This window comes from Cebidichthys violaceus, unplaced genomic scaffold, assembly GCF_023349555.1.
Source record: "Cebidichthys violaceus isolate CVI_PGR_0920_01 unplaced genomic scaffold, fCebVio1.0.p SCAF_22, whole genome shotgun sequence".
In the NCBI taxonomy this organism is placed as follows: domain Eukaryota; kingdom Metazoa; phylum Chordata; class Actinopteri; order Perciformes; family Stichaeidae; genus Cebidichthys; species Cebidichthys violaceus.
Window position 1 is genome coordinate 3,341,707 of NW_027176395.1, and position 26,691 is coordinate 3,368,397.

A 26,691-nucleotide genomic window follows, 5' to 3' on the forward strand; every position below is an offset into this window, starting at 1 on the left:
TGTGTCCCTGAGATCGATTGCGTCTCCTTCAGTGTTATTTTCTACGTTCAGTGGGAACGTAGAGCATCGGTAGAAACCTATTGGATGGTCTGCTGTTAACTAAACGTCAATACCCTACAACAATACAGCACCACTGCAAGTCAAAAGTAAACCCTTTAGAACAAAGAATGTACCAGAGGTCGCAAAAAAAAAAAGTATTACGCAGTTTAACAACTAATAATTGCAAAACCAATGTTTTAATTATATTAACACTCAAATGAATATGAGTCATGAAATACTTTTCAAAGGGCGATTACGTGCAACAGTTCCAGGCAAAAAAAGAAAAGAAAGAAAAGAAGCAAAAAACAAAAGTCTAACAATCTAATCGTATGTCAGGCAAATCAAAAATAAATTAAGAGTCATTTAGGGTTACAGCAAACAAACGATGCTGCAGTAAATGGGAGAGAATATATATTTATATATATTTATATATGTCTTTTTTTTTTTTTTTTCATTTCGGGATTCCTTGACATTAAAGAGAAAAAAAATAATCAACAAAAATGTCTTTAGTAAAGTATGCAGCACTCTAAATCACCCATCATTATTTAGACCTCTCATTGTTAGTGTTTTGGGAGATTCCTGTTCATCCATTTGTCCATGTTTGTTTGTTTTTTTCAAGTGGTTCAAGTCCTGGGCAGGTTATGGAAACTTATGACAGTTGTTTTTTTTTGTATTTTTTTTTTCCTCTTTCAGATTGCATTCCGCAGAGTCTTTGCAGCAAAGTAAACATTTGAACCAACAACAAATAAGACAAGAAAATGAAAACAGAAGGCACGTCGGGCATTTCTCAAACCACAAATTTGTTCTTGGTGGTTGAACCGCTTTTGGTAGCTGTGTCTGCGTGAGACTGGTAGCCAATAGTCATCTTCAGTGGAAGCCCCAGGCGCTCCTTGTATACGCTCCTGTCGACAGGGGAAAGGACACCGTGAGAGGTTGCAGAGGATCGCCCGTATTTATCAACGCGTAGCGCTTTTGACACTGAACACACGCCTCACCCTATGTGTGTCACGGAGTCCCGGTTCTCGTAGTCGGACGTCCACACGGCTATTTTATCTCCTTTCGTGCGGATGTTGACCACCGCGCCGCAGACCTGATCGCTGCAGTCGCCGAAAGCCTCTCCGACTAAGCACAGGAGCTGGTGAAGGGACGGGGAGGAAGGAAGAGCTGCTGTCATTACATTCTACTAGAACTACAAAATCGTCCACAAATATCCAAAAACCTGTGGATGTCCGAGTCTTTTATAATGTTGAAAAGGAGGTGTGTTGCAAAACTGCCAAAGAATGCTCCTAAAACCGGAACATTATCCGCATATAACACACGTCTTAATAGGAAAATGCTCCATTAGGAATAAAAACGAATTGGGAATATCCCAATGGAATATGCCGTTTACATGAGCCATAACAAATTCTGAATATATTCAGAATAATAGCGGAATATTAGCGTGCAAGTAAATGTAGTCAAGGAGGTACCAAAATATGACATAGTGGCATTTTACAGCACTGAGAAAAATATTTAAAATTCAGCAATAATATTTGAATAGTATTCCGATATCTTTTGATCCACCCTTGTACATTTCTATATTAATTATAGTTAAGGGCAAGTCACAGCTCACACAACTGTTCATTTCCACAGTCATTAAAACGTGTACGTTTCTAGCTTAACGTATGGTCAAACAATTAGTGAGAGAAAAAAAGGAAGTGAGCCCAGAAGGACCAGCAGTTGCAGCACCGACAGTAAAGTAAGAAGTAGGAGCCGTCTGCTAACTGCCAAGCATTGCTCGCTGGACGTCTGTATCGCTGTCAGTGACCTTTAGAGAGCTCACCACAACACTGTGCGGCGTGCAGACTGAGCAGCAGGCGAGCCACATTTCACTTGCTCTCATTTGACTGTGTTGTGAACCCGTATCATCAGCTCAGCATACGGACGAGGCAACAGTATATATATATATATATATATATATATATATATATATATATATATATATATATATATATATATATATATTAAAAAAAATATGTAGTTTTTAGATAATCATAGAAGGATGACACTCAAACTATCTCATCTGTGACTCGCTGCAGGTATGAGTAATGAGGACACTGGACGGGATAGGGAGCACAGCGGCCGTAGCTGGACCTACAGTTTCCAGCCAGAAGCGGTCCAGGTCTTGTCTCCTCTGCTGCTTGTTGAGCGTGATCAGCCAGCGCCCGCCGCGCTTGTTCCTCTCGTCCTCCCACATGGGTTCGATGCCATCCTGCAGCGACGGCACAGATCGTCAGTACACGTTCCGAGCCACTGCACCGACACTCCCGACACATAAAATCGGGCTAAAGTATTGCAGCTGGAATGCTAGAAGGGTTCAGCGAGGGTAGAACCCTTCTAGCATTCTGCCCGCCTCGATAAAGTAACGGCTCTGCAGTGGCCTAGAAGTTCACTAGTTATAAAATGCAGTCATGCTTGATTATTGCTTTTCCATTTATTGTCATCACTAGGGTTGAAAAATACCAAGATTATTCAAGGTGGAAACTTTGCAACTTTGGGAATTCACAGGATTTTCTGGGAATTAATGGGAATAAATTTGAACATAAGGATTATTTGCACAGGCTGTATTTACCATGGCATATGCAGAAAGACATAATCCATTCATTTGTCAAATACATACAGTGTGAAATGTGCCATGTGAGTGAGGAAAGGTACAATGTGTGCTGTGTGCAAACGTAGGGTTTAAAGTGAACTCATTTGAAAAAAGAAATGTTTTTCAATAAAGAATAAATGGTAATAGACCCAATTAGCATGCTCAAACAAGCTACACCTCACATGGTAACAGCTAGCTAGCAAAAAACTACCGGGAAGTTTTATCAAGCTGTAACCTGTGTGCTTTGCTTTAGGCTATTGTTTTCACTCCAGTAATGGAAAACAAAATCCAAAACTCCCCAAGCTGAGCTTCCCTTGGAAATGTTCCAACCCTTTGCCACTGTAGTCATCACCTATATCTCACACGGCATCATTAGCGGCTGCTAACTGCCTCCTGCCATTTAGCCGACTGAACTTCAAAACACTCCTCTCATTGTCTATCATCACATGTGGTTAATGCTGCTGTTGTTTTGACTGAAAGTCTGTGTTGTAAATACAATCGGGTGTTCTGTCTGTGGGAGCTTCATTTGACTCGGTCGTTACAATCTTGTGTTTTTTTTTTATTTGTTATGAATAACCGGCAAAAGATGATATTTCTGTCTGAAGTCTGAATGCCGCATGTGTGGGCCTGGGCCTTTTGCTTAGTTTGCAAAAACATATTGTCTCATGATGTAAATGTGGACTTCCCCTTTGAAAGGAAGTTGGTTTATAGTCTTTAAAATTGTTCTTTTTAGTTTCATTGAGTCAACATGAGAAAGAGAAACCACCAGAGAGGATTTTGGCATGCAAAAATATTGAAAAAGCTGGCATTACCTACACTTTCATCTGTGCTTGAACTACTCACTCTGTGCTTTCACATAAATGGTAAATAAATCAAACGCACCTTGAAAAGGGAGTAATCACAGCCTGACATGAGGTTGCTTGACAATTGGATATGGTTGTAGAGTCTGAAATGCAGAGAGCACAGCATTAAAAAAAACAAAAAAAAAACATGCTGCTCAAACAGTATTTCAAAAAAGACTATCAGGACATTTTACTGCTTCAGACACTCCATAGAGGTACGGGAAAACAAAAAGACTTGGGAGGGATTTACTGCTCCTTACGCCCAGAAATCTTCCACCGTGTCAAATTTAGAGATGAGTCGCAGGTTGGCCTGCCATGTTTTGCTCTTGTCGTTCTTGAAGAACCACAGGGACCATCTGTTGGGACGAGAACAGAAGAGGAACGTGCATAAATGTAACAAGTACCCAATTAAACAAGAGGTAACCGGGAGAAACCGAGAGACAGCGATGCTTCGGAAGCCAACGAGCGACGCGTAGAAGCACCTGGAAGCTGCCGACACAAACTGCTCGGTATGTCACCGCTGTCTTTGGTCCAATTAATTGTGAACGTGGTGTCACACCCGTTTGATGCTGGATCCTCTTATGGCTCTGCAACCTGCAGCAATATCGCGTTGCGTTCAACGTTATCATCTAATCTCTGCTCTATGATCCAAATCATATCGATGACTAGGGCTGAACTGAATAGTTTGTGCTTGTGTGTTCTCAACCCACAAGTCAAAATGTAATAAAAAAAATAAAAAAATTTGATATCATCATCTCCATAATTCACAACAGGTTTTAATCTGTAAGAAATATTCTGCTTCAATCCATATATGTTGCTGTTCAGCTTTTCGGGCGGTCAAGCAGCAATTTAACAGCACCATACATTACATTTATACAACCACAATGACACTAAATCGTATTTTAAAATGTTTTTCTTATGTGTGATGACATCGTAAAATATGAAGACAGACACTGGAAACATTCAAATACCTCAATCAAAGCTGTGAATGTGAATAAAACAAAAGAAAAGCACAACGTTAACGTCTCCTATGCAGAGCAGAGCTGTGTTGAGCAGCATGTAGAGCATGGAGATGCTCAGCATCACACCCATGGAAAACAGACTGCAAACTGGTTTGTAATTAAAGAAGGGAAATTCCCTCGTCACTCGTGCTGATTAGCTGGGCCCGGGGGGGGGGGGGCGCGGACATCTCTGAATGCACAGCAGGGCCCAGACTCTAAACTATTCTAATAAATGGAATAAGTCAACTGGTACTAATTTAACGCCCTTGAATGGCATCGCAGACGCAGAACAGAAGACCTAATGAGCAAATATGACAGTTCACCGTCGGCAGGCTTGAGGTTATGGCACATTTGTGGATTCCTTGTCAACCTGTTTGGTGAAATATTGGAATGTTTGATTATCGGCCATAACCTGAGGCATGTATTGAATCTACAGGGTGTTTATTTCCCCTCTAATGCATGCTGGGATAGCCTCATGACCCGATAAAGAAACAAGCAGATCAATAAATTGTATGAATGCTAATAGGCTAATGTTCTTTGACCTGCACTAGCAGAAGTTATCCAAACTAACCTGTTATTTAAATGGTTAATTTGTGGGAATACTTTGCTGTTAGAACGCCACCGATGCATTTAAAGTCTCACAGCTGAGCTGAGAAACACCAGTGAGCTTTTTACGGCCAAACTTTTCCTTCGGCTGACTGGCTTTCTGTCGACTTTGGTTTTTCTACTTGACCCTTTAGGACATAAACATCCCTTTGGAATTTAAATATGTATAAAATATTCAATCGGTGCCCGTTTGTATTCAGCACAGAAGGGAGTTGGAATCTAGGATTGAGAGGAAAGCACGGAGAACAGTCTGGACGGGTCACCGGACCATCACAGACAATAAAAAGGGGAAATAAAGACTCCCATCCAGCAGACTGCCTTCGTGTGGAATGTGAGAGAAAACCCATTTTAAACACACAGAGAATGTGAAAACACAGAGACAGGACCGGGACCACAGGCATATAATAATCAACCATATATAATATGTTCTTATATACATCATTAAATAACTCACTAGAACAAGCCCAGAAACTAAGAAATTATCAAAACATAATCAGTCAATCAACATAGATTTGTAGATTCAAGTTGAATATGAATTCCTCTGAATCAACCGCTTAATCTATTTTTATTTGACATGTTTATACGCTGCGCTGTGCCGCACACCAGTTCTGTGAATTGTTCGGCTTCCTCCTGGTGAACACAGCGGTCGTTGTGTTTGGTGACTGGTCCATTCATGTCTCGCTCTCGCGTCCATTCAGTTGTGTGGAGGAAGGGTCGCTCGGTGCCCGAGCTATGCTTAAGGATCAAACAATAATGTGGACCGAGCTTTTCACTGAAGTGGTCAATGCAGACATTTTTTTTTTCCAGCTTCTCGTTTATACAGTGCAAACACTCACATGGAAACCTTCTCCTTTCAACGGGCACACCGCTGCTATCACCACAGCGTTATTACAGCTAAAAGCATTCACTTTTATTACCGATGAATCTGTCACTAATTTCTTTAATTAAGGTCCAAAAATGTGTGGAAAATCCCCGTGACAAGTTCTGAAAGACCATGGTGATAATCTCACACAGAACCCAAATGTCTTTTAACATTTTCAATTAGACAAAGCTGAGAAAATTATTCAATATTGAGCGTTGACGCCGATTCATTCTCAGTCATTCCTGTCACTGATTAACTGACGAATTGTGTAAGTTCAATAAAGTTGGCATTAAAACATAGAAAGTTCTGCAGACCTGAAACTTGAGTCTTTGCTTGCACAGCTTTAGAGAGGGATCATTAGATGTTACACTCACAACATCATTTTTGAAAAATTAAAACATGCGTGTTCTAATGCGTCCATCCATTTAACTCTCTAATACATCTTAAATAGCGGACCCTCACCTGTTCTGGAGGGGGTGTTTGATGTAGGACTCTGGGTTCACAATCTCTTTTCCAGTCTCCTCAGCTCCATCTTCATCAGGCTGGGTTGGACTTGGGCTGGTTTCCTAAAAGGCAGTGAGGTATAGGTGAGATACATATAAGGGTATATATATCATTGTTATTAATATTATTATAATAAAAATAACTCATTATGTAACAGTAGCATGGCATCTGATCTCTGGTGTAACAACATTCCAGCTGTTGATTACAAAAAGTGAACCCTTGTTCAGCCACGGCAGCTGATGGTGGTGACGTAGGCGTTCACTTGTGAAACCCGATATGAACATCTGGAACACATCCCACCGTGATGTGTAACTAACGTTAACTCTATTGCCAACTTTTACCCCCCGGTAACGTTACGGGTGACAAGTTACTTTGGACAGCGTTCACGTCATGCGTTTGGCACCGCTGTATCAATCCCCCAGATGTTTGCTGGTGACACGTTAAGAACGCCACGCGATTTCCACTCGTGTAACCGATCTGCCACTTTTTTTAAAAAAAGTAACGCTAAAGTGAACTAGCTAGCTACTAGCTTAGCACAAAGTATCCGCGGTGACATGACACCAACCAGCTGGACCCGGTCTTGAATTCGGCGTGCAATTCATTAAGCACATGGTGTTATTTGAGGGGGAAACTACTTTTAAAACGGCCACTTTAGCTTTCTTACCATCATCTACCGATAACTAACGTTAACTAACTAGTCAGCCAACACTGCATCGTAGAGGTCAGCAGTGAGCAGCGTCAACCAATTTTGACAGCTGCAATTTGTAGTTACAAAAACAACGTGGTGTTTATATTTGATGGCTTGTGTCATATGCCGAATTCACTAGTAGTTCACAATAGTCGTACCCGTCTTGGATAATAATTAGTCAGGTGTGTACTATTGCGGTTAACCTCAGTAATAGTTCAGTAACTCGTTTTGTAATGGCTCTCTCGCGCAAAGGTGAACGGCACGTCGGTTAGCTGTAACGTCAGCTTTCAAGTTGGGAGATCTCCACGCGAGCGTTCCTCTTTTACGCTTCGGTCGTGGCACAGCAGACCGACACACTTGAAACTAGTCAAAACAAGCAAATGTGATCGTAACAACTCTCAATTTCCTTTTAGAGAGCCCTGTTTAAAGTTATACACAAACTTTAAATGTGAACTCGGCCTGTAATTACAGCGAGAAGCCCCCTAAACGTTTAGATATGTTCAGTAGTAAGAGTACTCACCGGTTCGGCGGTCGCCATCTTAAAAAACCTCTGTTGGAAAAGTTCCTGTTGATTGGGCCGAGCCGTGCAACGTGACGGCCCCACCGCGCACTTGCGCAGTGTGCCGTCGCTGGCTGTGGCTGCTTCTACGCGACTCCACCCCTCCGGCAGACGAAGGCATGGCGAGCACCGAGGCTAGAAGGGAGTGTGAGACAGAGGGCTGCAGCAAGGACGCCAAACTCCAGTGTCCCACATGTATCAAGCTCGGTATCCAAGGCTCCTATTTCTGTTCCCAGGTACTGCTGCATTTTCGGCTTGTCCAGCCTGAACGTCGGCTGTAGCCACACACACACCTAGGCCTTCTGTATCACGAGGCTGCTAACTGTCAAGCTAGGTAGACATGTGTAACTGTGAGGTGCTTTGTAAACCGCTAATAACGCATTTGGATAACGTTAACGAATGCTTTTCTGGGTGTGGAATACACACATTGCAGAGGATGAATAATGCATGCGTTCAGTGAAACCCATCCTATACCCGCAACTGTAGGCCGAGGGGTAAAACGTTTAAGCTAGCTAACTGATGGCTGATTAGCTAAAGTGAGTCCCGGTATCGTCCCTGCTCCAAATGAAGAAGGAGAAAAAAAAAAATAGCCTATTGTGTGGAGCTCGTTTGCTGACAGCGTACAACGGTATGACATGATGTATATTTTGTTGGCACAAGGCATTTGAATAACGCGTTAGACTGACAGGAATGATGGAATTGTGGACGTGAAAGTGCCACAGAGGTAACGCTGCGTGACAGAGCATTTGTTGTCACGATGTTTGACCCTCAGACGGGTATTCTCTCTCTCTCTCTCTCTCCTGCGAGACCAAACCGCACTCACAAATCTGTCGGTTTAAAGATGGCTTTTCCAAACGACAATACCTCACACTTGGATTAAGAGAAGTTGCTTCTTTATACAGACGCGCAGCTGACCCATTGTCAATACATCTGTCTTTTCCCTTAAATACTAAGAGTGTTGTGTGACAGTTGCTGCCTTTTTTTGGGGGCAATATATTTTTTCTTTTTTTTGCCGACACAGCATTGGAAAAGTGTCTGCCAACAAAGCATTACACATTAAACTACAGCAACTGCTCTCTCAGCACAAGAGGCTCTGCAATGCTCTCCCAGTCAAAAGCTTTACATTTATAAATAGTTGGGTTGGGTGGCAGTTTGCATGATCTTGCGGGTGCCATGGTATTTGACCCTTGGAGATCTTTGCTGCGGTTGCATTTGTTTGGCTGCGCAACCTGACCCCTGCTTTCTATATTTCCCGTCTCTCTTTCTCCGCTCTTAAATGTCCGACAACATAAGTCCATTGGACGGAGCAGTACATGGTGGAGTGGGAGCTGAATTTGCACTTTGTCATTGCACATCCCCATTGAGGGTTTCTGCCTGTGTTTTCTTTTCCAGGAATGTTTCAAAGGGAGCTGGGTGTCTCACAAGTTGCTGCACAAAAAAGCAAGTATGTACGACCGACCGGCCATTCTCAGTTCTGTGCGCGAGGCTTGACTCGTCCTCAATGTATGAATAAGTTGCATGTTGTCATGACACCGAAACAAGACAACGTCATGACACCCCTTGACTGTGAACTAACGCGGCGGTGCCAGATGCTTCAGATATTCTGTGCTGTGTGTTTCTGTCAGAGGAGGACAAGAACCAGAATGAATCCCAGAACTGTGTGGAGAATGACATCAACATGGACCCATGGCCCGGCTACCGCTACACGGGGAAGCTACACCCTCACTACCCGCTGGTAGGTTCTCGCTGTTCATTTATTCAATGAAACTGGGCAAGAAGGCCCGAGTGCAGACATGCATAAGAGATGACGCCCTTTTCGTTTCCAGTCGGATGCACTCCGTGGCGCCAAACTGATTTGCACATTTTTAAAAAATTTTTGGCCTCAGTTTTTCCCGATCATTAACCGGGAAGAGATCGTGACCTTTTTTTTTTAAAAAAATGTTTCACTACGATGTTTTAAATGTCAGCTTTTCCCTTGCGACACAATTGTTAACTGAAAGGAAATAATGTCCTCGGACAGGTTACATCAACTCCCTTGAGTGGAGCTGAGGAACAGTCCCTGCTACACATCGCACCGTATAGTTAAGACAATGGAAACATCTCAGACCATATGCCATATGCTGATACCTGTCGCTGCGTATTAGTTTTAAATGTGCCGGAACAAATTGTAACACCAACTTGCCTCCTATAAAGAATGGAGGACAGCCCTAGGGGGGGAAAAAAGGAAAAGACAGAGAGTAACGGAATTATAATGAATCAATTATTTCCTTATCCATGTGCTGATTTCTGTGACTTGCATAACGTTTCTGTCGTCCCCTCGGCTCCGGCTGTAGACTCCCATGAGGCCCGTGCCCGGTGACATCCAAAGACCCGACTATGCGGATCACCCCAGAGGTACCTGTGCTTCTTCCTCAAGGAAATGTGTTTTCAGTTGATCACATTGACTCATTGTCCACTTGGTATTTTTTTTTTAAAACTGCAATTTTAGTGTTTAGTTTTGTTTAAATACATAAGAAACGCACTGGTATTGGATTGGTACAGTTCAGTTATCGAGGGAGGGAAAGAATGGCGAGCACATTCTGAGCTGTCTCAGTTTATTTCAATAGTAACAAAGTGCTCACCCATGCATGCGTCTTCCATCTTTTTTTTTTTCTTTTTTTTTGTGCATGAATACACAGATAAGCTGATACGTGTTGCGCTGTGCAAACAGGACAGTCACACATTTGCACTCTTATTGTGTGGTTTGAGCGATCGGCTGACAGCACAGCTGCAGAGTAAGATGTGTATTTTTCGGTAGGATTCGTAGTACTAGTATCATTTCACTGGATTTAGTCGGATTCAGTTTTACTACGAAATATGTTACGTGATGTCTTTGTTTTATTTAGAATTGATTTCGGAGGAGTTCTTTGTACGTACATTATGTTTTCATGCTGTTCCTCTTTTAGTATTTTAACTGTGATCGACGTCGCTCTGTTAAACAGTTGATAACGCCGCTCCCTCACACGCTGCCCACCGGCGCTTTGAGATTTATTTCAGGAGAACCTAAGCCGCTCTGCCGTCACACCGTTTTGAAGACCAGGTGTTAATTATCAGACTCCTATAATTGTAACCTGGCTTATTTACCTGGTCTGTTTCTCTGGGAGAGACATTCAGTGTGCAACCATGGCAACCTCGTCATCCCTGTCGTCTGACTGCATAGATCGGTGCTCAGGTAGTCATGGTTACGGTCTCCTTTCATTCCTCCCGTGATGCCTTCTTCTCGGGGACCGCAGCACAGTCGTTACAGCCTAATGTTCTTCAACGTGGCGCTGTTACTGAGTCAAATCTGGAACAGTTTTGTTATTTCTTTTAATTTAAATAAGACATAAAAGTGTTTTTTTTTGTTTTTTTACCTCTACTGAGCCAGAAAGGTTCTGAGGACATGACAATGTGCACACCCTGTGATTCCCTCACACCTTTTCTTCTTTCTCGAGCAGCTGTATCAAAGCGTAAGTAAGTCTAATTGATTGTTGCGCTCGCACTGTCGGCTCTGCGGGTCAGGAGGAGGGCTGTGTTTCACTCCAACACGCACCTGTCGAAAGTCCGCGTTGCTAGGCAACTGTTCGTGTTCATCCAGCGATCGTCTCGTTGAGTCCATGAATTATAGATCAGCGAAATTGTTGACGACTCCAGCGCTTTGAACAATATCTAGTTAAATACTATCCTCAATGTGCTTTTCAGTCCAGGAATTGTGATCCTGTGTAATCTCTCTTAAACAGTCCAGCGTGACGCTAAGCCGACTGCACTGACACCACCAGTACCAGTCCGGCTCCGTCCCTTTGAGTCGGCAGTGCGAGTGTCATGGTAGTCTCTGCTCAGGTGCTGCTGTAGGATCTGTGTAGGAGCAGCTAGTTAGTTGTCCATAGTACCCCAGCAGAGATGTTACCGCTGGTTTAGAAATGTGGGATTGAAGCTGAAAGGATGTCGTAACAAAAAGAGCGTTTGATTCGTAAACCATTAGAAAAAAGACCTTAACTTTTCACTGCCAAGGGACGACGGATTCAAATTTAAAAAATAATATTTTGAGCGGTCTGTGTGGGTGGAATTTATGCAGAAGTAAAATACAAAAAACATGATGTGATGGTATTTAAGTCTCTTTATTTATTTAAATTTGGAAATTTGAATACTGGTTGTAAATAAACCGTTAGTTATCACCTGGTTATTCCTCAAAGGCTCCTTAATTCTGTTTGAGGAGGAACCGGGAGGAGGCCTCCACTGACACTGCTGCTGTAGAGTCATACAGTCAGATATAGCTTTTATATGTTTGCACAGTGTAGATAATGAATAACCGAAGGCTGTATGTACAGAGTATAGTTTTCTGTTCATCACCTTTTCAGCAGGGTTGCGACTCTGGATTATTTTCATTATCAATTATTCTGCTTATTATTTTCTTGATGTCCCGTTTTGAGTCGGCTGAAAATCGCCGCGCGACTGACGCCGGGCGTCTGTCCCCGTTTCCTTCACACAGGGATCTCCGAGTCCGAGCAGTTTCTGAAGGGGACGTCGCAGATCAAGATCCTTTGTCCCGAGGACATTGAAGGCATGCGGGTAGTGTGCAAGGTAACTTTGCAGGCTGCCGCTGAATGTCACCATGTCGCCGCGGTTTGCGATTGTTTTTTTTGTATCTTTCCACCCATTTTAACGCCCGCGTGTCATTCGCAGCTGGCACGAGAAGTCCTGGACATCGCAGCCGTGATGGTGAAAGCTGGCGTTACGACGGAAGAGATCGACCACGCTGTGCACCTGGTACGCACGCACTCCAACACAATACGATCGTGACTGCGTGAAGCTTTAAGGCGCCTACACGAGGGGGAAGGGCTCCCTCATCTTCAGTACGTTCAAGCCTTCCTTTGCTTTGTCTGTTCAGGCCTGCACAGCCAGGAAGTGCTACCCTTCCCCTCTCAACTACTACAACTTCCCCAAATCCTGCTGCACGTCTGTCAATGAAGTCATCTGCCACGGCATCCCCGACAGAAGACTATTACAAGAAGGAGACATTCTCAACGGTACGCTCGCTGCACCACACGCTACATGATTTAGGGACCCTAGCTTTGTTGTTGCGTCTTTGTATTCGTTGGATTTAACCAAACAAGTTTTTAGAGTTACTAGACTTTCTTGACCGTTTCATCCCCCCAAAAAATGCATAGATTCTTCCCTTAGTTTTTAAACACCACAGCTTTTCTCACTATATTTGTATTCTCAATTTCAAAAAAAGTCTCTTGAATGTTGAGCTGAGTTTGGATGCAGGGAAATGTTTTATTTAAGAGAGTGAAGTAGGAAAAAAAAGTTCTCCTCCGTGACAAATGGTTGTACCAGCATCCTGAAATGGTGTCAGCGGGAGTTTGGCCAATTTTAGTCACTTTTATGAATATTTCCGCTAAAGCGATGTTTTCCATCCGCCACTCCCCTCAGAGCGTCTGATGGAGCACTCGCCAACAACTCATCTCTCGCTGCGTGGTGCAGACAAGACAAATTGTTTCATTAACCTTTAGCAGTGGGGATTTGCCTGTCAGATCTGCTGCTCTCCATATTTCTTCTTCAGTGGGAGAAGTCCCAGTTTGCCCACTAGCGATTCCAATTGAGACTCATTTAGTTTGGCCTGGCGAACGGGTCCGACATTTTGCCCAAAACTTCCCCCGCGATGTTTCAGGTTCTTCATGACGGTGCCCTTCTTTGTGTTAGACACAATAGCATCTAGTGTCATGCGAACACAATGGCTCTGACGCATTCACCGTCTCCCTCTTGCACAGTGGACATCACCGTCTACCACAACGGTTTCCATGGTGACCTCAATGAAACCTTCTACATCGGGGAGGTGGATGAAGAGGCGAAGAAGCTGGTTCAGACCACATACGAATGCCTTATGCAGTCCATTGACTCTGGTAAGAATCCCATTTCTTTCATTGTTACCGATGTTAGTCATAACCACCGTCACCGTCTTTGTCTAGGGTGTTATGCTCACTTACCTCATTGTATGGATGATCATCATCATCTACCTTATTGTATGGATGATCATCATCATCTACCTTATTGTATGGATGATCATCATCATCTACCTCATTGTATGGATGATCATCATCATCTACCTCATTGTATGGATGATCATCATCATCTACCTTATTGTATGGATGATCATCATCATCTACCTTATTGTATGGATGATCATCATCATCTACCTTATTGTATGGATGATCATCATCATCTACCTTATTGTATGGATGATCATCATCATCTACCCTATTGTATGATTGTATGGATGATCATCATCATCTACCCTATTGTATGATTGTATGGATGATCATCATCATCTACCTCATTGTATGGATGATCATCATCTACCTTATTGTATGGATGATCATCATCATCTACCTTATTGTATGGATGATCATCATCATCTACCTTATTGTATGGATGATCATCATCATCTACCTTATTGTATGGATGATCATCATCATCTACCTTATTGTATGGATGATCATCATCATCTACCTCATTGTATGGATGATCATCATCATCATCATCTACCTTATTGTATGGATGATCATCATCATCTACCTTATTGTATGGATGATCATCATCATCTACCTCATTGTATGGATGATCATCATCATCTACCTTATTGTATGGATGATCATCATCACCTACCTCATTGTATGGATGATCATCATCATCTACCTCATTGTATGGATGATCATCATCATCATCTACCTTATTGTATGGATGATCATCATCATCATCTACCTTATTGTATGGATGATCATCATCATCTACCTCATTGTATGGATGATCATCATCATCTACCTTATTGTATGGATGATCATCATCATCATCTACCTTATTGTATGGATGATCATCATCATCTACCTCATTGTATGGATGATCATCATCATCTACCTTATTGTATGGATGATCATCATCATCTACCTTATTGTATGGATGATCATCATCATCTACCTTATTGTATGGATGATCATCATCATCTACCTTATTGTATGGATGATCATCATCATCTACCTTATTGTATGGATGATCATCATCATCTACCTCATTGTATGGATGATCATCATCATCATCATCTACCTTATTGTATGGATGATCATCATCATCTACCTCATTGTATGGATGATCATCATCATCATCATCTACCTTATTGTATGGATGATCATCATCATCTACCTTATTGTATGGATGATCATCATCATCTACCTCATTGTATGGATGATCATCATCATCATCATCTACCTTATTGTATGGATGATCATCATCACCTACCTCATTGTATGGATGATCATCATCATCTACCTCATTGTATGGATGATCATCATCATCATCTACCTTATTGTATGGATGATCATCATCATCATCTACCTTATTGTATGGATGATCATCATCATCTACCTTATTGTATGGATGGGCTAGTTGGGGTATAATTTGATATCTGTATCAGCATTAAGAATTTCCGTACAGAAATGCTGAATATTCATTTGAATTAATTAAGAAACTGTGTCGGCATTACACAGTTTGTCCACCAGAGAGCATGAACTTTCTATCTCAACTTTGAATCTAACGTGGATGAAGTTGCAGTATTAATTCTGTAATGGGTCCTCTTTTAAAAAATGTATACATTTTGTATTAGAAATTTCCCCAATAAGTCATGATCCGATTTTTTTCAATATTTTTTACTCAAATATCTGCCCCAGAATTCCAGTGTCCATCAGACTATAAACTAAAGTGACTAAATCCGCTGCATATAACCCTCATGCTTCCTGTTATTACAGTGAAGCCTGGCATCCGCTACAGAGAATTAGGTAACATCATTCAGAAGCACGCTCAGGCCAACGGCTTCTCTGTGGTGCGGAGCTACTGCGGCCACGGCATCCATAGACTTTTCCACACCGCGCCCAATGTGCCACATTATGCCAGTGAGTAGCCGCACGTCTAAAATCTCTTGAAAGTTGACAGTTCTGACATGCTCTCCTACAACCGCATGATTTCTATGTCCATTCACCAGAAAACAAAGCAGTTGGAGTAATGAAGCCTGGCCACGTGTTCACCATTGAGCCCATGATATGTGAAGGTGAGTGCAACTGCACTTTTGTATGAATAGTGTGAACAACAATAGTGATAATTATAGGGATGATAGTCATTTTAATTGATATGAATATGACATAATTGCCTCAATCAAACAAAAGTTGTGGCAATTATACAAAACAAATCAAAAGAGAGTAAAGCAAGGCTGGATTGTAAAGTACTATATCAGTGTAAATAATAGCTGTCTATAAAAAAAAAAAAAAAAATTCAGCTTCATTGCATTCACCAGCTAATTTAAATGGTTTATTTGCCTTAAAAGTAGGTTGTGTTCTCAACCTATAAAATTGGTTTATTGATGTGTAAGTCTTAAAAAGCCGCTCTTGACGGGTGTCCAGTGACGCTCGTCCCTACAGCTCCGTTTAATTGACGCTCTGTAAGCCGTTGTCCGCGTGTCTCATCCTCAGGTGGCTGGCAGGACGAGACGTGGCCCGACGGCTGGACGGCGGTGACCAGAGACGGGAAGCGCTCGGCTCAGTTCGAACACACCCTGCTGGTGACGGAGACCGGCTGCGAGATCCTCACCCGCCGCCTGGAGGACAACGGTCGCGCTCACTTCCTCAACCAAATGTAGGCCGGACTTGAACGCACCAAGGACTGGACTTTCCAGACACTGACACCCAGCACCTCTGGGCCTCACACACACACACACACACACACACACACACACACACACACACACACACACACACACACACACACACACACACACTCGCACACACTCGCACACACCTCAAACAAGAGGCACCATCCCTTGAGCTCAGTTTCACTGCGGCTCTCATTGTTCTTTGAATTAAATATCGGTTGCTCAAATTAAATGGAAGTACTTGAATGTGTCTTATATTACACGTGGATCGCTTTATTAGTGAAAACTGTATCCTCTGAAGGAAACATGAACGTAATCATGATGGTTTAGCTTAGTGCTCGGGCTCGACATCAGGCCTGTTTTCGACCTCTGGGTCGTGTCACCCAGAGTTTCTTACTGGCTGGCTTGTTGTTGTCTGTGTGTGTGTGTGTGTGTGTGTGTGTGTGTGTGTGTGTGTGTGTGTGTGTGTGTGTGTGTGTGTGTGTGTGTGTGTGTGTGTGTGTGTGTGTGTGTGTGTGTGTGTGTGTGTGTGTGGTGCTCAGGGCAAATCCGACTAGTACGCCATGCTTTGCGTCTTTTCTCCCAACCTCTGCTAACTTCATCACAATTCTTATGAATTTCCCAGAGACGGATCGAAAAGAATCAGCAATATTAAACACAAGAAGGATGGTTCCTGGAAACTGGTTCAACAAGTCTCACAGCCTCAACAACTAGCAACTCAAAACTTCTTTCAGATCTAGAAAATAGGTTGGAAAAACGGTTCTTAAGTTTCAGCCAACAAAAATCATCCTTTGGCACTTCTTCTGCAACAGAAGCAGAGTTCACCAACAGACGTATCTAAAGGACTAGTTTGATATTTTAGGAAATACTCTTGATCGCTTTCTTTCCCATTGTTTAATGAGAAGATCTATCCCACTCTCGTGATCGTCCCTTCTATATTTAACTGCAACCAGGAGACAGTTAGCTTAGCTTAGCTTAGCATAAAGACTGGAATCAGGAGGAAACAGCTAGCCTGGGCCTTGAAAGCACAGTATTTAACACATTATACCTGAATTTTTTTATTTGACACAAAAAAATTGAGTGAAAAACATAACTCCTTAAAACCACAATTTGCAAATTTTACTTTACACTTTTCTGGATGGATTAAACAAAGACGATTTGTTGTAATAAATGTTAATAACCTGTTAGTTATTGAGCTTTCGGTGTGCAGGAAGGTGGATTTTGTTAGCTTTGGACAGAGCCAGGCTAGCTGCATTCTGAGCTATGCTACGCTAAGCTAAACTCTCCAGGTTGTAACCTCATATGTGATGCACTGATATGACGGTTGTATCACTCTTATCAATTACTTCTTAGAAAGCAAGCAAAATTGGCACATTTCCAATGATGATCTAATTTCTCTACAGGTTGGTAAATCAAATGAATCCATTGATCTAGTCCATCATGTTAGCCTGTTGGCTAATCACAGCAACCGGGGCTACTATCACTGTCCACTATCTACCTGGTGACGTGTTCAGTAGTAGCACTCTTAACTCAAGTGTCACATCCTGAATGTGGCTATTATTAGTACACAGTCATGTTTTCCAGTCGTCAGCCGTTGGTTGCTAGGAGAATCGTGACGCAACCGCAGAGCATCTGCAAAGATATCCAATATGAGAGTAACGTCACCGAGAGGGCTGAGCTCGTTGATCCGGCTTCGAGGAAGTGTCCCCTGGCGTCTCACGTTTCTGATAGCCCTGGTGTAGCAAATTGAGCCTTAATGTGTGAATCTAGTTATCAAAACATGCCGGATATCTCAATGCAGGTTAAACGATGTTGACCCCCCCCCCTCCCATCTCGATGGTCACCTTTTACCCTGACGTGGGGATTTTCCCGGTGTGAGCAGCGTTTCATTCTTTTTATTTTCAGAGGACTAATGTGATCACCGCTTCTCTGCCATCTTTGTATCTCTTCTAATGGAGTAATAAATGACTCTTCTGTAGCTCTGTGTGGGCGAGTTTGTCCTTGGATACACTGGTGATCCAAATCCCAAAAGTGGTCTAATTCACCAGCCTTTTATTACCTGGAACGACTGTCTGGCTACCTGGGAGCCTTAAAGCCTTTGTAAACTAAGTGGAGTACAATGATGGACGAAGCTGCATCTGAGATTTGATTATGACGCTGTTAGTTTACTTCAAGCTACATTGAGTGTGAATGTATCGGTAGACCTTCAGCTTCAGAAAGTTACAATGTAGGTTCTCTGCTTCTCTAAACATACATGGCTCTATTATGGGCCCATAGACATGACTTCATAGTATTGACTAATAAATGGTAATTCATGCTGTGGATAGGTTGGCAGGAGTTCAACAAGAAATTAAGTACTTAATTAAGTGTTATTGGCCATAGCGCATCAACAAACAATGGTACAAATTTGAGAATGCTTTTTGTTCTTTTCTTTTTTAGGGCAGCCATTTTGAATTGTCATGACTGAGAAGGTGCAGGTGTCATTACCAGTTTGTAGGGTGAATTCACGAAGAATGGATTGCAGCCGCTGCCCCGTCTCATGGTGACATTACAGGGAAAACACGCCCATGAAGTTTTACAGCAGTGAGCAATATGCCCATTTTTTAAACAGAGGGAACCATTCATTTGTTTACATAATAAACGTATAATATTTTTTTTCTTCATGTATTTTCAAAAATGACATGTAGGAGGGTTTTCTATTTTTCGTGACACACCTGTTATTACACCCTGTCACTGCATTCCTAAATAAATGCTTCACTGTAACATGTAATATCTTTGTGAATTGGACTGTTTTTGCAATGGGGCTCATCTGCATAGAGCGGGGGGACAGTGTCCGAAATGTGTGCTTTGTAAAAAGGCCCATCGAGAAGCAGAAATAGTTTAATGCTAATTAACCTCATACTGCTAAAAGGTCCACAGTCCTTTTTGAACCATCCATTTCAAGATGTGTCCTCAAAAGAATCATCAAAGACAGTAGAAACACTGAAGGGGAAAAACAAAATAACTTTTAGCTTCTGGGTTCCAGCTGTACTGAGCTGTTGGGGAAAACATGGCCGCTGACATGTTCCGCCTAACCGAGTATGACACAGCTGAGCGCAAGCAAGTTGTCGTAATCCTCTCAAGTCCGCTCCAGTTTGGGTCAACTTTTTTTTTTTGGGGGGGGGGGATGAAGGCGCATCACCCGAGCCCGAATACAGACGCTTGCGTTGACGGTGGAAAACTTAACTTGACAGACTAAAACCAACCTTGTTCTCCAATCCTTCAGGGAGAATAATAAAAAGGATATTTTGCATGTGTTTCCAGCAGACTTGTTTCACTTCATCTCCACTTTCAACACGCTCTCCCAACAACTTCACCGGGCTGCTCTCAAAAAGAAGCACTCGAAATCCTCGCCAATTAACGCCCATCCAGCCATGGTGCCATCTGGGTGTTCGTGGTTGTACTACCTCATTATTCATTCAGCATAGATCAAAGAATATTTCACAATAATCTTGTTGTGGTTCCTCTGTTTTTCCTTCCTTCACACGGTGTTCTCTCTGCGGTGTACGCACGTTCTTTCAGGGGGGGGAGTGAAGCGCTGATCAAAGAGGTATCTGGTTGTGTATTGTTAAAATAAAACACACTCAAACAGGGAATTGAAAGATTATTTATTGAACTGAGCAGAGTAAATGAGGAGTGAGATTCCTGTGCTCCGCTTCTAGAGCTGAAGGACGACACGGATGCTGGAAGATGAAGATCGGATTAGATTGGTCTTTTTGTTTTTTTACAGACTGAATTAGAGCTCCTATTTGTGGAAAGACCTCATAAGACCTCTGGTGGTGCACATTATTATGAAACCCTGACAAACTCATCTCAGCTTTGTCCTCAACAGAGGGCAGCAGTGACGCAAAATGCCTTTAACAGGCCGAACCCAGAGGGACACTGGATCACTGCGCACATTAACAAAAAACAAACTTCAAATATGTATCTTAAACGGAGGCTTACCATTTCCCAGCATGCATGAGATCAAAACCGTCAGTGATCTTCTCAAAGGGCAGAGTGTGAGTCACAAACTCGTCCACTTTGAGCTTCTTGCTCATGTACTCCTCCACCAGTTTTGGAACACTGTCGACACTCTTGTAGCCTGGGAAAAGTGTAAATGAGCTCATTAAAGTAGAGGAAAGTAGTGGTTGCACACAATGAAATTTTCTTTTTTGTCCATACTTGCAAGGGCACACGGCAGAATACTGAAGAACAAGCCTTTACAAAGTATAAGTGTGCATATGTGGGTTTCAGCTCCTTTCATTTTTACAAAAGAGCTTTTTTTGATGTTTGTACATTTAGATATCCAGTTTATAAAAGTTTAACTAGACTGAGGAGTGTTTGTGTGAGTGACGAGTGAATACTTACGTTACGGCCTGGCTTCAATCCAGTGTCACAAAGCAGCTATTGTAGAAAACTATTGACTGGTTTGCTCTGTGCGGTTTATGTGCTCGTTATGGGCAGTGTATCTATGCTCCCAGGGCTCTATGCTCCACAGCTCAATATCCTAAATATGACACACATTAAGGAGGCCTTTCATTTTCCTTGGTCACATGTTCAATGTATGTTTGCCTAGGCTAATATGTTGACGGCTTATAGCCTGCTGATGTTATACTCCCCAATATGCCCTCACATTAATAAATCCATAGTTGATTTTTACCATTCAAACTGCATTTTAAACGTTCTATTGCAATTTGAACTGCGAAGATAACCCTTACCAATCGCTTACAATGCAAGTCTTTATCAAGAGACTCGTGATCTCATGATGTGCCATCAGTTTGGAACTCGGTCAACACCGTTTTATTCATATTAATCAGCGTGACACCCACCACAAGAAAAGATTCAAGAGTTTACGCTACATTTATGCTAGCAGCCCCGCGAGGCTCTACTTCGGAACAGCTGTGCTTTGAGCTAAATGCTAATGCCGGCATGCTAGCCTGCTCACAATGATAACGCGTTAGCGTTTAGCAGGCATAATGTTCCCATGTTCATCGTCTTGGCTTAGCTTGTTAGCATGCTAACTTTCGCTAACTGGGGCTAAACAAAAAGGGATCGTTGTAAGTGTAGCTAGCAGGTATTTGATAGCATTGATCAGGTTACATGTTTGACTTGATGCTGGCGCAAGGTGAAAAGTCCTCAATTCATCCCGACAAGGACGTGCGCATGGCACATGGGAGAATTTGGCCTTCCTTTCTACTAGAAATCTAACTTAGGTTTAGGCAACAAACCTAATGGTTAGGTTTAGGAAAAGATCAAATGAACTGTTTTTCTGGTAGAAAGACCTGAAGGCAACCTTCTCCTGAGGGTACGTGAATGTCTGAACCAAACTGTTTAACATGGTGAATGAGGAACCTCCTCACATCAGCGTCCCAAAACAAAGCATTCTTCGGAACAACTAGCTCGTTACCTCCAAAGGCAGTGCCTTTCCAGGTGCGTCCGGTCACCAGCTGGAAGGGCCTAGTGGAGATCTCTTGTCCGGCTGCTGCCACTCCGATGATTACGCTGGTGCCCCATCCTTTATGGCAGGCCTCCAGGGCTGCCCTCTGCCGCCAAGAGACAATATCACATCAACTAGATCTAAACAGCACCTGTACTCCACCACAACCTCACCCTAATATATTTGGACTTTGCTCAATTGTGTTTATCTTACATTTATTCTTTCTTAAAGGCCTTTGGCCAGGATTTTAAGTGGAGTTGAGGTGGTTTTACCATATTTATTGGGGTCATGGGATTATTCAGCTTGCACAAGTGAATTGTTGAGTAGTGGAGCTGGTCAATAACATGGAATTATTAATTCCCCACTCACCATGATTGCCACATTGCCCACACATTCAAAGGAGTAGTCCACGCCGCCATCGGTCATCTCTACCAGGACCTCTTGGATTGGCTTGCCGTGGTCCTTTGGGTTCACCACTTCTGTGGCACCGAACTCCCGAGCGGTTTCAAACTTATCAGGGTTGAGGTCGACTCCAATAATCCTGGCTGCCCCGGCTGCTTTACAGCCCATGATTGCTGCGAGGCCCAGCGCCCCCAGGCCAAACACCGCGCAGGTGGAGCCGGCCTCCACCTGGAGGGCGAGCGACAGGAGCGGCAGATACAGGTCAGCACAGCAGGGAAAATAATAAGTCTGATGTCAATTAAAATACCCGAAGTTAATACTACATAATGATTAGAAAAGGAGCCCACACTTTTTGTATGTGCTTGCTCCTGCATGCTTCAGCTGTGTTTTTCACTGGCATCATTTAAATAATATAGGTACATGTTGGCTTATATTAAATCCATATTAAAATTGATCTCAGCAGCTCTGTGAGGCTGTACTTATGCACAGGGGTGCTTTGACCTAGTTGCTATCATCAGTATGCTAATAATGTAACATGCTGATGGTGACTAGGTATAATGTTTACCTTGCTCATCATCTTAGTCGGGAGTGTTAGCATGCTAACATTTCTTAATTAGTACTTTACACACAGTACAGCTGAGGCTGATGGGAATGTTATTAGTTTTGCAGGTACATGGTCAAATTAAGATTTGGAACTGATTAGATGAAGAGTTAATGAATCACTAATGTTATTGCATAGCAATCAATCCAAAAGTTATTTGTTACAGTTCATGGTGGCACCAAAGGAAATGTCAGCAGATCACCAAAGTCATTAGATTATGTATTCTGGGGACCATAAATGTCTGTCCATTACGTTGGTGCCAATTAATCCAGTAGATGTTCAGATAATTCACTGGGTAAGTTAAAGTTTGACTTGCTGGTTGCACTAGAGGAAAAGTCAGGGGATCACCAAAATCATTAGGCTTCATCCTCTGGGAACCGTGAATGTCAATATCAAATTTCAGGGAAATGCCTTTCATAATTGTTGAGATATTTTGGTTTAAAGCGTTGGACCGACCGACTCATCCGACTTTGCCATCCCGAGACCAAAAAAAAGTCTAATCATAATAGCAAAGCTACCGTCAAGTGACTGCAATTTTTCTATTCTTCAATCAAAATTTAAAAAAAATGGTAGCCCACCAAACCACAGTACACTACAGCGTGCAATTTACAAAGTGCAGACGTTCCTATGTTTGGTTGCTGATGAAAGGATTCAGTGAGTTTTGCGTTGCTCTGGCGATCGGCTGAGAATCCCGCCTACACTGAGGGGTACGATGACTGATCGCAGCACAGAGACATAAGGGGCGCCAGACTCACCTTGGCAGTGTTTAGAGCGGCTCCATAACCCGTGGTGATGCCACAGCCCAGCAGACACACCTTGTCCAGAGGGGCCCTGACGTCCACTTTAGCCAGGGAGATCTCAGCCACCACAGTGTACTCAGAGAATGTGCTACAGCCCATGAAGTGGAAGAGGCTCTTGCCTTTGCAAGAGAAGCGTGTTGTCCCATCTGGCATCAAGCCTTTGCCCTGAGTGAGCCTGGAGAACAAGACACAAGCGCAGATCTGACAGTTGATCAGCTGCACCAGGCAAAACTACGTTTTTTTTTAGGTAGAAGCTTTAACCCAGGACATTTACCTGATCTTTTGACACAAGTTGGTTTTGGGATTCTTACAGAACTTGCACTCTCCACACTGTGGGATATACAAGGGTATGACTGCGTCCCCTAAAACAAAAAAAATGCATGTTTCAGTTGAGCATTCACATCAGATGCAGCAACCCTTTAATGAAGTGAAAAGAAGAGAAGAGAGGGGGAACCTGTCTGAAACTTGGTGACTCCCTCTCCGACGCTCTCCACGATGCCGGCTCCCTCGTGGCCCAGCACCACAGGGAAAACTCCCTCGGGGTCGGACCCACTGAGAGTGTAGGAGTCCGTGTGACAGATCCCTGTGGCCACAATCTGAAATAAAGGGCTGTGATCTGATCCATGCTCGATGCGTTTATTACATGCTCTTAACCAAAGACAAAGATTTGCTGTAGTGTGGGGAAATCAATCAGTTTCATGAATCCAATGTTATTAGTAATTAATTTATATCCTCTGCTTAATTGTTCAGGATCGTTGATTTGTGAGAATTTCTTTAAGTAGAGGTTATATTACTTGTGTAAAGATTGTGTTAATATAAAGAGAATATATTTTTGTTCATGGTAAATTATGAATACAGTAACAATAAAGCAAATTCTTCTCTTTTCCAACATATAACCATAAATAACTAAAGGTGCAAAGTACACCATAGTGTTTGACTACACATACAATAAAGGAGGGAAAAGTGAGAAGTTATGAGCTTTCAGGTGGAGCTGGTTATCATATGGGGCAGTTTATAAACATTATGCTGTGTACTAAAGGTGTAATTACCTTTTTTTTCATAGTTGCATCATTGCCTTTAACTCATTTAAATGACGAAGTAAGAACACATTAACTGAAGAGTTTGCAGCAACATAACGGTTTTAATTCATCTTTATTAAACGAGTGTCCATAGCGAACACATCAGCCCTGTTTCATTACCTTGAGGCGAACTTCCCCGCTTTTCGGAGGTGCCACCTCCACCTCCTCCATCACCAGAGGTTTCCCAGCCTCCCATGCCACGGCGGCTTTGCACCGGACGACCTACAACACAACATCCGCGAGCTTCAGCTGGCTGATGACAACAATTCTGTGGACATTTAACGTGTTCGGTGCTGTAGTGGAGGCAGCCTTGATTCAAAGGCTGGAGGAAAACACCTTGATACTTTATTGTATTGCAGACTATAGAAAAGATTGGATCAGAGTCCATTCGCCATCAGCTCTTCTCTGTTTCTCAACGGGCTGAGAATAACATTCCCATGAAAAATAATTCTTCAAGGCAAACTTTGACCTTTCTCACCCAGATTGTGCAGACATGTTGCAACGACAGGAAGCCTCAGCTAAAGCTCAACAAGAGCCCTCCAAGAAAAACACAAAACTAGATTGTGCAACAGAGTGCGAGAGGGTTTTCTCCTTTACAGTTAAATGAAAACTTATGTTCAAAATAAATAGCAGTTTCAACTCCACCCTCCATACACCTCCCCTTGTACTCTTAACATTCCCTCTGTTCTGTAAACGCTTGACTGAGCAGAGGAAAAGTACTGGCAACCTTTGCAGCGTTTGTGTTTGTAGAACAGCTTTAATCCATTAAAACTTTTGCAGAAGTTCATTATTCTGATGTCACGGCGTGTGAGGAGAGGATAGCGTGCTTACCTTCCCTACAGTTGCCATGCTGTTTCACAAGTGCTCTCACCCTCACAAGGTTAGGTAAGAGTGCATATCTTATCTCGGTCCAGAGTAATCACCAAGGAGGGTCCTGCATGTGTGGGCTGTGGGGCTACAATCGTCATTTCCTCTTTGTAGTTGCACGTCCGTGTGTCTGTGAGAGAGATCACTCCGATAGGCTGTTCAGCATGAGCGAATCAGTGGACGAGAAGAGAAACGGAAGTGAGGAAAGATTGCGAACGAGTAAAGTCAAGAGGGCACACACAGAAGTCCCTTATCATTTTCACCTCACCTGATAATTCCCATACAGAAATATCTTTAAAACAACACAAGCGAAGTGTTGAGCGAGAGCGGTGTGAAAATGGTAGGCAAACCCTGCTTTGTTTTTCATGTATGTATCAGAACAAAGGCTTGTATATCCCCAGTCCTAGGTCTTCTGGTTTCCCCTTTCTGAAAGACGAACACCGATGATCACCCCCTGCTGGTAGGGAGAGTTATTTCCTCTCACGCTGGCGCAGAACGAGCGCTCATTGGCCGTTGGCTCTAGTCAGCTGCGATGTGTTCCAATTTATCTTTTTGGCCCAGACGCAGACGATGTGAGGGGAAACGACCGTCTGCATTTGTCGGGAATAAGGTTTCTGTATTTATTTTATTAAGAGTTGGATGGTGTCATGTACTAGGTTTGACTAGCTCTTTTGAATCTGTTGACGATGTGTGGTTCAGTTTTAAGTAAAGTGTACCTTTAATTTGTGATTCAGCCCAGGTCGTAATCATTTTTATATCATGACAGATTGCAAGACTAATCAATCACAGTGAATCTAGTGTGTAAACCTAAACGAGGGCATACACTACAGATCATAATAAGGATGAATAATTGGATAAAACCATTCGCTGAACAATCAGTGCCGCTTCTAGTGCAAACAGAGAGCAATCGTGAACTGTAATTTCTTCTCTGTAAAATCACACAATGCCAAACAACAGCTGTTATTATATGTACTTTTATGGTCTCATATAATTTTTCATTTAGTGCCCCTGTTGTTCAACTGCAATATTGTATCCTTT

General features: G+C 42.7%; 3 protein-coding genes across 3 annotated transcripts; 1 reads left to right on the plus strand and 2 right to left on the minus strand.

Moving 5' to 3' along the window:
• Nucleotides 1–217: 217 nt before the first annotated feature.
• eif4eb (eukaryotic translation initiation factor 4eb) lies at nucleotides 218–7,794 on the minus strand. Its single transcript, XM_068717623.1, has 7 exons — nucleotides 7,695–7,794; nucleotides 6,445–6,548; nucleotides 3,774–3,869; nucleotides 3,554–3,617; nucleotides 2,177–2,290; nucleotides 1,035–1,174; nucleotides 218–941 (listed from the first exon to the last, which is right to left on the minus strand). The coding sequence occupies exons 1-7, from the start codon at nucleotides 7,710–7,712 to the stop codon at nucleotides 827–829; spliced, it is 651 nt and encodes a 216-aa protein (XP_068573724.1). The 5' UTR covers nucleotides 7,713–7,794; the 3' UTR covers nucleotides 218–826.
• Nucleotides 7,795–7,808: 14 nt separating this feature from the next.
• metap1 (methionyl aminopeptidase 1) lies at nucleotides 7,809–18,424 on the plus strand. The gene is made up of 11 exons (XM_068717622.1): nucleotides 7,809–7,969; nucleotides 9,126–9,177; nucleotides 9,359–9,468; nucleotides 10,067–10,127; nucleotides 12,241–12,332; nucleotides 12,435–12,518; nucleotides 12,640–12,778; nucleotides 13,523–13,654; nucleotides 15,551–15,694; nucleotides 15,784–15,849; nucleotides 16,268–18,424. Exons 1-11 carry the CDS (start codon nucleotides 7,853–7,855, stop codon nucleotides 16,432–16,434), a joined length of 1,164 nt encoding a protein of 387 aa, XP_068573723.1. The 5' UTR covers nucleotides 7,809–7,852; the 3' UTR covers nucleotides 16,435–18,424.
• Nucleotides 18,425–20,078: 1,654 nt separating this feature from the next.
• LOC137877838 (alcohol dehydrogenase class-3 chain L) lies at nucleotides 20,079–25,758 on the minus strand. Its single transcript, XM_068717991.1, has 9 exons — nucleotides 25,618–25,758; nucleotides 24,907–25,008; nucleotides 24,162–24,303; nucleotides 23,982–24,069; nucleotides 23,663–23,882; nucleotides 22,274–22,534; nucleotides 21,875–22,010; nucleotides 20,431–20,569; nucleotides 20,079–20,168 (listed from the first exon to the last, which is right to left on the minus strand). Exons 1-9 carry the CDS (start codon nucleotides 25,633–25,635, stop codon nucleotides 20,144–20,146), a joined length of 1,131 nt encoding a protein of 376 aa, XP_068574092.1. The 5' UTR covers nucleotides 25,636–25,758; the 3' UTR covers nucleotides 20,079–20,143.
• Nucleotides 25,759–26,691: the final 933 nt, after the last annotated feature.

What these genes read in the sequence shown, in the direction of transcription:
- eif4eb (XM_068717623.1), bottom strand. An exon ending in AAACACCCCCTCCAGAACAG is followed by an intron (nt 3,870 to 6,444) that starts GTGAGGGTCCGC and finishes TCGTCCCAACAG; the next exon opens with ATGGTCCCTGTGGTTCTTCA. An exon ending in GACTCCGTGACACACATAGG is followed by an intron (nt 942 to 1,034) that starts GTGAGGCGTGTG and finishes CCCTGTCGACAG; the next exon opens with GAGCGTATACAAGGAGCGCC.
- metap1 (XM_068717622.1), top strand. Translation starts at nt 7,853, where the DNA reads ATGGCGAGCACCGAGGCTAGAAGGGAGTGTGAGACAGAGGGCTGCAGC. An exon ending in TATGCAGTCCATTGACTCTG is followed by an intron (nt 13,655 to 15,550) that starts GTAAGAATCCCA and finishes CTGTTATTACAG; the next exon opens with TGAAGCCTGGCATCCGCTAC. An exon ending in CAATGTGCCACATTATGCCA is followed by an intron (nt 15,695 to 15,783) that starts GTGAGTAGCCGC and finishes TCCATTCACCAG; the next exon opens with AAAACAAAGCAGTTGGAGTA.
- LOC137877838 (XM_068717991.1), bottom strand. An exon ending in AACTTGTGTCAAAAGATCAG is followed by an intron (nt 23,883 to 23,981) that starts GTAAATGTCCTG and finishes CTTGTTCTCCAG; the next exon opens with GCTCACTCAGGGCAAAGGCT. An exon ending in GAAAGGCACTGCCTTTGGAG is followed by an intron (nt 20,570 to 21,874) that starts GTAACGAGCTAG and finishes CACTTTTCCCAG; the next exon opens with GCTACAAGAGTGTCGACAGT.